The 11,817-nt window shown below is 37.4% G+C and overlaps 2 protein-coding genes across 2 annotated transcripts; both read left to right on the top strand.

Moving 5' to 3' along the window:
- Positions 1-1,822: 1,822 nt before the first annotated feature.
- LOC131000960 (E3 ubiquitin-protein ligase RSL1-like) lies at positions 1,823-3,157 on the top strand. The gene is made up of 2 exons (XM_057927112.1): positions 1,823-2,586; positions 2,837-3,157. Exons 1-2 carry the CDS (start codon positions 1,943-1,945, stop codon positions 3,015-3,017), a joined length of 825 nt encoding a protein of 274 aa, XP_057783095.1. The 5' UTR covers positions 1,823-1,942; the 3' UTR covers positions 3,018-3,157.
- A 6,074-nt stretch (positions 3,158-9,231) lies between these two features.
- On the top strand, positions 9,232-11,716 carry LOC131000959 (E3 ubiquitin-protein ligase RSL1-like). Its single transcript, XM_057927111.1, has 2 exons — positions 9,232-10,334; positions 11,351-11,716. Exons 1-2 carry the CDS (start codon positions 9,712-9,714, stop codon positions 11,535-11,537), a joined length of 810 nt encoding a protein of 269 aa, XP_057783094.1. The 5' UTR covers positions 9,232-9,711; the 3' UTR covers positions 11,538-11,716.
- The last annotated feature ends 101 nt before the right edge of the window (positions 11,717-11,817 follow it).

Here is an 11,817-nt window from a genome sequence, read left to right as displayed (position 1 = left end):
CGTGACTTTTGAAGTGTGGTGAATTAAATCATAACCTTTTCAATTTTTGCAATTTTGTCCCCCCAATTTTTTCCGGCCGCCGGAGTGATGAGTTGGAACTTATGTGGATTATTTTGCCACGTAATTAATTGCTGACTAAAATTAAAACAAAATCAAAATCTAATTCTTTTATTTTACTTCTTTCCCGTCAAACTCATTTCAGTATCCACCATTTTCCTTAAATTGCCGTCAAAAACCACACACATAAACCAACATGAAATTAAATAAACCAAACACTCCATCCATTTGAGCTCTCATTTTTCCGTCAAAAACCAAACACCCCATCCAAAAACTATTTTATCATTAATATCATCTACTAATAATACCTCCACTATTTGCATAACATCATGATTGGCAGCTAAATCTTCCAAACCCAAACCCAAACCCACCACCACCTGATACATATCTAGTTTCATTTCACATAAAAACAAATAAAGAAGGTAGGTGGTAAAGGAAATTCTTAGATATAATCTTTACCTTAACTGGGTTTAGGTCCATGAATTCAAAATCATAACTCAGAAGTACGAAAAATGGAGACACAGGATTTTAAAGAGAAATTGTCATGCTAGATGCAACAGTTGTCTTTTGAATAGAGAACAGAGAACAAGTAATGTAGATGAGATGGGGTTTTCCCTTTTATTTCACCTGATTTCTTTATGTTGTTGTTAGTCAAATCTCTCTCAAGTCTTTATGGGAATTACCGAAAATCTCAGTATTAGTTCTCCTAAGGAGTAGGCCAAAGGAAGCTTAAACTCAAATACCAATAAAGGTTCATATCATACCAGAGCATGTTTGACTCGTTATTGGGATAATGAGAGATATTTGACGACAAAATAGGAGCTCAAATGGGGTGTTTGGTTTTTTTTAATTCCATGTAGGTTTATGGGTGTTTGGCTTTTGACGGCAATTTAGGGAAAATGGGAGATACTGAAATGGGTTTGACGGGAAAGAAGTAAAATAAAAGAATTAGATTTTAATTTTGTTTTAATCTTAGTCAGAAATTAATTACGTGGCAAAATAATCCACATAAGCTCCAACTCATTATTCCGGCGGCCGAAAAAAGTTAGGGGGACAAAATTGCAAAAATTGAAAAGGTTATGATTTAATTCGCCACACTTCAAAAGTCACGTTAAAATTGCAAATTTGAAATTGTTCGTGATTTTATTTGCAAAAATCCCTAAATATTAATATTAAATACTCCCTAATTAATAATATTACTATATATTCAAAAGTGTCCACTAAAAATTCAATGTGAGATTTAAATATATATATATATAGATAGATATATATATGAATTAAAAATATACAAAATGATTTTTTTAATAAATAAATATGAATAAAGCATATAAGAGATGCCACATAAGGCATCGAATTAAAAAATAGCTCGAATCATCAATATATAGTATTATATATATGATAGATGTTCAGACCCATTTAAATTTATATACTTTAAATCCTCTCAAATCCAATTAGAAAATGACTTAATTATTTGTTCGTGTCTCAAAATATACAGTTATACATGTAATTATATGCTCCATTTAGATTTTTAATTATAAATTATTACAACCATTGATTGTTTGTTTCAATAAAAATTTAAAATATAACAAAAAGAATTAATAATATAAAGAACAAAAAAATCATAGAAACATACTGATCACTATTCAGATAATTTAATACTAATATGTATACTCATTAATTTAAGTAATAATAATTTTACTACTAATTCTCGTGTAGTAAAAAAAATTCTGGAAGAATACCCAAGACGTGTTATCACCGTTGGGCTAAAATACAAAATAAAAAATTTATTGAAAGGAAAAGAAAAGGCTATAACAGCAGAGAAAGTGTGGAAACCCCAAAAGGAGCAGAGAAGAATTCATCTCATACATGGCTCCCTAAAACAACAATGGGAAACACTCTGCAAAAGCTCCCCCAATTTTCACAACACCGAGAATTACAACTCCGAGGTCAAACTAATCATCAACAATCGTCGGAGTTTGAAGACGACGGCAATCGAGAATTCACCTGCGAAATCTGCATCGAGCCGGCCTCCAAGAGGTTCAGGAACGCCGGCAGATGCTCCCACCCTTTCTGCACCGACTGCGTGGTCAAGTACATCCGCGCTAAGCTCGACGACGGCGCCGGGGACATCATGTGCCCGGGGTTGGGGTGCGGGCACTCGCTGGACCCGACGGCGTGCACGGAGGTGGTGGGGACGGACCTGTTCGTGCGGTGGTGTGACGCGCTGTGCGAGGCGGCGATTCTCGGGGCGGAGAGGTGCTACTGCCCCTACAGGAACTGCAACGTGCTGATCGTCAACGAGTGCGGCGGAATTGTGCGGAAATCCAAGTGCCCTAGCTGTAAGAGACCCTTGTGCTTCCAGTGTAAAAGGGTTTGGCACGCGGGGTTTGGGTGCGACGAGAGCGGGGAGGCCAGGGATCGCAATGACGTCGCATTTGGGAGGCTGGCCGAGCAGAACAAGTGGAAGAGGTGCCCTCGCTGTAGGCATTTTGTCGAACTGCTTGAAGGCTGCCGGATCGTCAAATGCAGGTTCTCTCCTTGTCTCCTTGTTTTCCAATTTTGGGGGGAATATCAAAATTAGGTTTGTTGTTTTTGTTTGATCACATCGATATTTGTGGGTAATTAAGTGCTGATACTGTTTTTAATATTTGATTGCATTTGCATTAGAGTGATTGTGATTGTGATTGAGAAGCAGCCAAAAGTTGAATCGAATTTGAATACTAAGATGTAGTGATGAGATTAATGAGGAAGAATGAGTTTTGGTATGGTTGTGGTGCAGATGTGGGATTAGTTTCTGCTACAAGTGTGGAAAGCAGGTTGAGCAGCACTGGTGTCGTTGTGACCGAACCTCTCTCTGTTGCGAATGGTGCTTCAGAGTTTCCATACTTGTTATCTTCCTCACCTTCGCCTTCTTTTTCTTTACTTGGGGCCAAAGCCTTAGGAATAATACTCCTACATAATCTTTTTCTTCAATCATGTAAATCTTCACTCAATTAACGAGGGCTAGCTTCGTCATTTAAATAGTTTCATCTACCACTTTCCATATATTCTTTGGATCTCTTTCCCATATTATGATATCGATCACCATATAATTGCAGTAGATATTGTTGACTAGTAAAAAGATATTGTTGACTACTAATCCTGTTCTATCAAGTTTCCAAACTTCCCTTCTGTATTTTGAGAGATCCAAACTTCCCTTCTAAATTAATGTCACTAATCTATGGAGTTTATATTAAAGAATTTGATTGCAAAAAAAATATTTAACGTGATCGATTATTTCCAAAAAAAAAGTAAAAAACAAAAAAAAGGTGAGCATGGGAATTGAGTAAACATGATAATTGAATGCGAAATGTTAACAAACGAGCTCCTCTATCCCATAATTCAAATGTGTCTCACTGCTTACCGCTCTTAGTTTGTTATAATTTTAATTGTTTTTTTTTTTAATTTTAATTTATATACTTTAATATGATACAAAGATTTTTTTTTTGAAGGAATGAAAAGATAATTAACAACGGATCCTTGTTAGTTATCTTTTTATTATATTAAATCATAATATCTTTTTAGAGTTTATAATTATTTTTTTATATTTATTTGAATTAATAATGGATTGTCTGGGTTTATTAATCAAAGTTAGGATATATAATCTTTTAAAATTTTAATTTTTAGTGACAAATATTAATTAGAATTCATAATATAATACTCCCTCCGTCCACGATAAGTGTGATTTTTTTGTCATTTTCGTCCGTCCACATTAAATGTTGTTTTTCCATTTTAGGATACATACATTTATACTTTTACCCATATTTACAAAAAGTCCATCTCACATATCATTTACTAATTAACTAACAATTCAACTTTGGTGAGATCATTTTTCTACTTTATACACATCTCTCACTATTTTTTTTAAACTCGTGCCCTCCCATTCACACCACACTTATCGTGGACGGATGAAGTAATATTTATTATTTTTATAAAAGAAATTAGTTATAGAATAAAAAAATTAAGACTGGTACACGATGAGACACACTAAATTGTGGACAGAGGATCTCTACCGAGATTTTAAGTTGATCGACTTTATAAAAAAAAATTATTTTAGACATCAAATTATTTTTGCGTTATCAATTATATTCTGAATTACTAAAATTATTTTTTTAAAACCTTGATCTATAAATTATGTGTTAATTGTATCATTCGTCCATTTTTTTGGTTCCAAAAATTTTATGTGGCTCATTGGATGTCACGATGTATTTAAATTTTTTTTAATCTATATTATATAAAGTGATGCCATTATATGCCTTATAAATTAAAAAATTTAAGAGTGAAAAAAATAGATGAAGAATACAACTAATATAAATTGATAGTTCAAGATTTAAAAAGTTATTTTCGATAATTTATGATATAACTAATAGTGTGAAAATACTTTGAAATTTAAAGTGATATTTATTTAAAAAAAGGAAAGAAAAGAAGTCACCACACTTTTTTGTTGAGTAAAATTACACGCTTTAATTTGTTTCGTGTCATCTTTGGTTGTACACCAATTGTCAATATCCTATTACTTGATATATGTGTACGTGTTGGATCATGTAAATCACACCTCTTATAAGTGTTATAATGTATATAGTGTTAATGGGTAAAAATGTCTTATATCTTATGTTGAATATGAAAAATGCCCTGCTTTATAAACTTAAGTATTTTATGCTCAAATTATGTGAAGTACCTATTTTACCTTTTGATGTTGATGGATTATTTGATTTTTTGTGAAAGTCTTACACATTTAACCGATTTGATAGCTATCAATCATAAAACTCAGCGATTTGACAGCTATCAGTCAATAGTACATATGATCCAGCCACCCACCGATCATATGTAGTCTTAACTGATAGTTGTCAAATCGTTGACTTTTATAACTGATAGCTTTCAAATCGATCAAATGTGTAAGACTTTTACAATAAACCGAACAAATCCATCAAATCAAATGGTATTAAAAAAATATGGCATAGAATGCTTATGTTTATAAAAGAGAGCATTTTTCACATAACTTAAGGAATAGAACATTTTAAATTTTCACTCGTGTATATATGTGGCACACTAAGAACGTGACATGTGGCAGAGACTTTTCAAGGCAAAATATACGCATGGGTAAAATAAGAATTATATATATATATATATATATATATTCGCACAACCACTGCCATAATTATGCATATAATTAAACACAAATTAATATATACATATATGCATAGCGTCACATATAAATATGCATAGTACTATGCGACCCGTCATAAGCATATATGTGTTTACATATATGCATAGTGTTATGCATATTTGTGTGTGACGTTATGCACATATGAATTTTGTGGTCAATTATATGCATAATTATGGCGGCGGTCGTGCGAAAAAATAAATATTCGATATATTTTTTTTTAATTTCTAAAAAAATTTATTCATATTTAATCATTGCGTGTATTTTACCTTGCAAAACCTCTGTCACGTGTTGTGTGCTTAGTGCGCTACGTAAACAAAATTTGTGGTTTAGATTTGGACCTATATACTATGTGAGGAGTGAAATATATATATATATATATATATATATATATATATATATATATATATATATATATATATATGGGAAGGCTAAAATAAGAACACTTCTTAAAATATAAATTAGGAACCATTTTCAGCCCTTAGATCATCAAGATCTACGGTTGATTCATCATCTTGTTGGATAAATTCATGGTCCTGAGTTCGAATCCCAAAGGTAGCAAAAAATTATTTTTCGCAATTCATACCTTTATACAGTTTATTCATGCGTGTTATACATAAAATTCATGCATTTTTGTTGGTTCGTAATTCTTAAAATAAGGGTGGTTTATTGAATAACCGCTCCATATATATATATATATATATATATATATATATATATATATATATATATATATATATATATATATATATATGCTGCTGAAATAGAAATTTTATTGAAAAAGAAAAGATCAAAACCCTTGAAAGCACAAACGCAGACTAAGGGCCGAGCCTCCAAAAAGAGAGCTCAAACGAAAGAAAACGACAAAGCAACGAAAAAACCAAAACAACACTAAGAGAAGAACTGATCGTCCTCGTAGAACGAGTCGTCGTCATCCAGCATATCTCCCCATCTCTTAGAAACTACAGCTGACATAGCTCGAGCTGCGTCTGAAGAAGAAGAACGAACCACAAGCGCTCCTCCAGACTGAGCATTTGGCACTTTATTCAAGAACTCCACTGGCAATGGAGTGTCAAGAACGGCGCCCTTATTCCTGAGCCGATTTTTGATACTGTCAATCGGATTCAGCGGATCTTGCGTACGCTCCATACCCTTTTTAGGTCGACCCGGTCGACGCTTAGGGTTGTCAACGAGCATTTGCATCCCCTGACTGACCTGCTCCTCTAATTTGCTAATACGACTAGCCAACTCCTCCTGAATAGAATGTGTAGGCTCAATGACCGACCGAGATGCAGAAACATCTACCATGTCCATGGATGGAACGACGGCCGACTGTATACCCTCAGACCCGGCCGTGTCCTCCCTCTGTGGTCGCTTTGCCGAGCTTGCGGCCTCGCGATCGTCAACAATGATCTCCTCATCCACGGATCTGTCAGAATCCTCCAAAACCACCGTGTCCTCCTTGCATGCTGGAGCGACAGCTTCCAAGGGCCGATTCTGAACCGATTTCCTTAAGGACTCCATATTGTCTTCATTCTCTAACTCCATACCCTCCAGCACCTCAAACCGATTTCTGTTTTCCACAGAATTCTTCCCAACAGTAACGTCACGTCTGGGTGAAGACTCCTCCTGATTATCCAGCTTAGCAGCACAAGGTGCCGCGTGCTGTCTAGAACGGCTCCTAATTTTCTTCCAGTGTCGAGGTCTATTGTTATGCTTCCTGCCCCGCAAACTATTATCCTGTACTTTCGGTTTAGTCGGAGAGGCAGGCTCAATGCCCGATTTCCTGCAGTCATCAGTGGCATGGCCAATCGCAGAACAAAGACTACAGAAGTATGGCAAATTCTCATATCCAAACTCAATTTCATAAATATCATCATCACATTTCACATCAATAAACTCAGGAATTTCCAGGGCCACATTCATCTCAACTAACACCCTAGCAAAATAACCAACTGAAGCCCGAGCAGACATGCCATCAACGAGAATAGGAGTGCCAACATGCCTAGCTATACCAGAGAGAACTTCAGGATGCCAAAACTCATGCGGGAGATTAAAGATACGGACCCAAACCTGAGCAGTAGAAGAAACAATCTTGTTCGGATTGAAGTTGGGAGTCCATGCCTGAAGAAAAAGGATCCCCACACGAAGACGCCAAGCGGATTTTGCAAAAGCCACAGCATAATCCTCGGGAGACGAGAACTTCAAAGTGAAATATCCCTTGCCAAGAGGGATAACCTGCCATGGAGACGATGTTTTCCAGAGGATAGAGAGCTCAGCAAAAAGATCAGCCGCAAATCTCGGCGTATCGCCTTTGCGAAGGAAAACCCTCCCATGAATAGCATGTTGAAAGGATTTGATTTGCCGTTGACGGAAAGCCGAGGAAATAGAAAGGCACGGCCTGTCGTCGATCATTGCAGGTTTCAGCACCGCAAAATTATGAGCCGGGACGTCTGCGGGACGTCCCGAAAATTGCCTAAGAGACTCGGCAAAAGACTTCACGGGAGGAGTACCGGACGGAACATCTCCACCCCGGCTTAACTCCAAGAGCAAACGTTGCTGCTCCGGCTGTCCCGATCGAATAACACCGGACTGCGCCGGCTGCTCCGGCTGAACAACGTCACTGCAGGAAGAGGGTTGATCCCGCAAAAAAGAGGTAATGACGGAATCCGCGAACGGCAACAGAGAACTGTTCGCTGATGAAGGAAGTATCTCCCTGCTGCTGTCAAACCGCTGGTCTGCACCAAAAATAGCCCGCGACTCCACAGCCGTTGTCGAGGCACTTGCAGCGACAGACACAGAAAGAGGATGGAGCACCGAAACCCTAGTCCCGGCCGAGGGCGCAGAAACCCTAGTTGCCGCCATGATATCGGATTCTGGAACCTCCGGGAACAGGGAGCAATCCCGGGACAAGATGGAGCCAAAAGGCAACGCACCGCCGGAAGAAGGATCCGCAGAAGACGGAAGCGGCGGCGGCTAGATGGAAACCCTAGGTAGAACTTTTACGTTGGTGTGTAAAGGTGGAAAGTCGGAGGATGTGAAGGTCATCATAACGCCGGCCGGAGAAGACCAGCCGGCCGGCCAAAAAAGCCCGCGGAAGAGCCGCCTAGGCGGCGGCCGAGAGACTTCCTCGTCTGAATTCCTTATGAACCTACGTATCAAGGATAAGAGCCACTAATAAAATAAGAACGGAGAACCATTTTAAGCCATTCGATCATCAAGATCTACGGTGGATGCATCATTTTGGTGGATGGATGTAGATGCTGGGTTCGAATCCTGAAGGGAGCAAAAAATTATTTTTTTCGGATGCATTAAATTTAATAACGGATGCATTAATTTGTATAGCAGATGCAGTAATTTTATTGGTTCTTATGTTCTCACGATAATTGTGGTTCTCACTATAACCGCACCATATATATATATATATATTTGCTCCCTAACTCGGGTAAAAAAATTCTCCTCGAAGTAAATATCAACCAATGATACATTAAATCAACGCCTATAAATTAATCTAATATTTCATCATATATGAAGGATCTCATTGGAATGCTCCCATATATGTGTGTGTGTGTGTGTGTGTATTGCATTTGCTGTAAAAATTAAGTAATACATTCATTGCTAAATTTACTGTAATCGAAAAAAATATGTAATCACTTCAAGATTCAAATCTGAATTTTACATTCATCCATCAAGAATTCAAGATGATGTATCCACAGTAGATTTTAATGATGAAAGGATTGAAAATGATTTTCTACTCTTATTTTATTTATTGATATAAAAAAATGATTCAAATAAAAATCACTAAATAAAATAAGAATAGACAACCAGTAAGAATACAATGAGCCGCCCTAAAAAAAAGAAAAAAGAATACAATTGGCCATGATCATATTCCCGGCTATACTTATAATTTTGAGTAGGTAATGTTTTATTTTAATCGTTTAACACCCAGCGCTTGGTTATGTTACTATCATATAATCGGATGCTTGCTCATATCTAACTAACAAAAGCATAAAATGAAAAGTTAAAGAACGGAATTGAAAAGGAGAAAACCACAAGTTAGCACAGTAGCAGGAAGACACGCTTAATCAGAAGAGGAAAGATATTTTTTTTGAATGAAATTCGTAACCACTATTTTCAATATATATGTAATTGAATGTCTCTTTGATAAAGTTGAATTAAAGTTAGCGCAATTATAATTTCACATAATATGTTATCCTGGCTTCAGATGTTGGCACGTACGAGATGTGTGGATCAACTTTGAAAAGTTCCATATGTTGAAGTAAAAGAAAAAAAAAACAGTAGTAACTAAATGGAGTCGTAGTTTAGAGTTTGAGTGATTCTTGGCCTAATTTGTTGAATCTTCATCACCTCACTCACTCAACTCGACTCACCACATTTATGTATTTGTACAAACTTTGATCACCAAGTTGTGGAGATTCAGTTCAACAAAAATGGGAAACGCTCTGCCCAAATCCCCCCAAATCGCACTACCCCATCACCATCATCAACAAGAAGAAGAATCCGAGCGCGAATTCACCTGCGAAATCTGCGTGGAGCCGGCGCCGACTTCGGAGAGGAAGTTCCGGAACGGCGACAAGTGCTGCCACCCGTTCTGCACCGAGTGCGTGGCGAAGTACATCCGCGTGGAGGTGGAGGACAACAACGCCGCCCGCATCAAGTGCCCCGCCGTGGGCTGCCGCCACGCGCTCGACCCGCTCGACTGCGCGGCGCTGGTGGGCCCGGCTCTGTTCGTGCGGTGGTGCGACGTGCTCTGCGAGTCGGCGATCGTGGGGATGGAGAGGTGCTACTGCCCTAATCTGAGCTGCAACGTGCTCATCGTGAACGAGTGCGGCGGAGTCGCCAGGAAATCCAAGTGCCCCAACTGTAAGGACCTCTTCTGCTTCGACTGCAAGAGGGTTTGGCACGCCGGCTTCCCCTGCGAAGAGAGCGGGGCCCCCAGGGATGCCAACGACGTCGCTTTTGGGATGCTGGTCGAGCACAACAGGTGGAGGAGATGCCCGCGCTGCAGGCATTTCGTCGACCTCATCGAGGGCTGCCCCATTGTTAGATGCAGGTTATCTTACTCTCCCTCGCCTCTATTTCAATTCCTTCCAGTAATGGGCTTCAATAAATTGGTTTTCTGATCTCACTCATATATGTGTATTTGTTTGATCACATTGGATGAGGGAATTTGATTCTTGCTCTAATTTTTTTGCTTCAGTCATGTTGGATGTTGGTGTAATAAGGTTCGAAAATTATTCGAGTAATTTGATTCAACTATAAGTGCTATAAGTAATATGATCCAAGTAAAGTTGGTAATGTCATATACTAAACTATATTCAAGTATCTGATCTAAGTTCTACTTATTTAAGAAAAATATTAGTATGTTCTTAGTGAAGATTGTGTTTTAGTGGAATGTACAACTTTATCTTGAATAATGAATTTCATGCAAAAGAAAAAAATCATGAAATTGCAAATAAGAATGCCTAAAATTGATCAAAACTTCTTTCTCATCTATGTTTTCTAATCCATGCTTGATAAAAATCAATTTTCATACTTCTCTGTTGTCTCATGTACACAGTACACTTCTAATGTTGGTTGTATTTATCTGTTTGGTTATTTTTGTCATTATGTGTTGGCTTATATGATAATCACTTTGCCATCAAGAAGCTTGTATTGTTTGTATGGTAATTAAAAACAGATAGATAGCCTACAAAAATATTGGAATATAAATTCATGTTTATGCACTTTTAGTTAAGCCTCTACTCATTTGGTACTTGTTTTAATCCATAAAAGAGGAAATGATGTATTGTACTTAATATATTGTCTCAGCCTCTAGGAAGTAGATAACCATGTGAAGACATGCATATTATGTCGAGTTGATGCTTCTTTCGACTTTTCTCTCTTTTTCTTGATATTGCTCAACTGTTGAGTGCCAATATAGGCTTCTCTTGCTGGAGTCGAAATTGAAGAGAGTCTAAAAAGACTTGAGATGAGATATTAAATGATAAACTGCAGTGAATATTGAAAGTCTCTATCTGTCCCTGCAATAAGATGAGAGTTTGAATGTTGATTATATTTTGATTACAGATGTGGGAGCAGTTTCTGCTACCGTTGTGAAGTACTGGTTGATCGGCCGTGGTGCCGTTGCATGACTAGTTCTCTACGTCAGTGCCGTGTTTGGTGCTACAGAATTTGTTTACTTATCATCTTCCTCAATCTTGCACTTTTTTTCTTGGTGTGGGGAATCAAGAAACACAAACGAATGAAGAAATAGACTTGACTTACACTTGGAAATATAGAGATGGAACATGAGACTTCTCTTTTATGTTATCTTGTCCTACTCCATCCAACATCTCATGGGAATGTTGAAATATAGCTGAATATTTACATGCTAAGTAACTTTCAACAATTTGTGTTTAATGATTCGATATTATTGTATCATTTTGGAGGTCAGTTTCCGACTTCCTTTGCGAGCTTAAGTGATTAGAGGTGCTGATGTTCTATTCAACTCTTAAGAAGAGCTCTTAAGGCGTGAATTGAACAAGAGACACGAA

The sequence above is a fragment of the Salvia miltiorrhiza genome, chromosome 8 (assembly GCF_028751815.1).
Source record: "Salvia miltiorrhiza cultivar Shanhuang (shh) chromosome 8, IMPLAD_Smil_shh, whole genome shotgun sequence".
NCBI classification, from domain to species: domain Eukaryota; kingdom Viridiplantae; phylum Streptophyta; class Magnoliopsida; order Lamiales; family Lamiaceae; genus Salvia; species Salvia miltiorrhiza.
The sequence above is the reverse complement of the archived record's forward strand: the minus strand, read 5'-3'. Positions and strand labels throughout refer to the sequence as shown.

What these genes read in the sequence shown, in the direction of transcription:
- LOC131000960 (XM_057927112.1), top strand. Translation starts at nt 1,943, where the DNA reads ATGGGAAACACTCTGCAAAAGCTCCCCCAATTTTCACAACACCGAGAA. An exon ending in TGCCGGATCGTCAAATGCAG is followed by an intron (nt 2,587 to 2,836) that starts GTTCTCTCCTTG and finishes GTTGTGGTGCAG; the next exon opens with ATGTGGGATTAGTTTCTGCT.
- LOC131000959 (XM_057927111.1), top strand. Translation starts at nt 9,712, where the DNA reads ATGGGAAACGCTCTGCCCAAATCCCCCCAAATCGCACTACCCCATCAC. An exon ending in TGCCCCATTGTTAGATGCAG is followed by an intron (nt 10,335 to 11,350) that starts GTTATCTTACTC and finishes TTTTGATTACAG; the next exon opens with ATGTGGGAGCAGTTTCTGCT.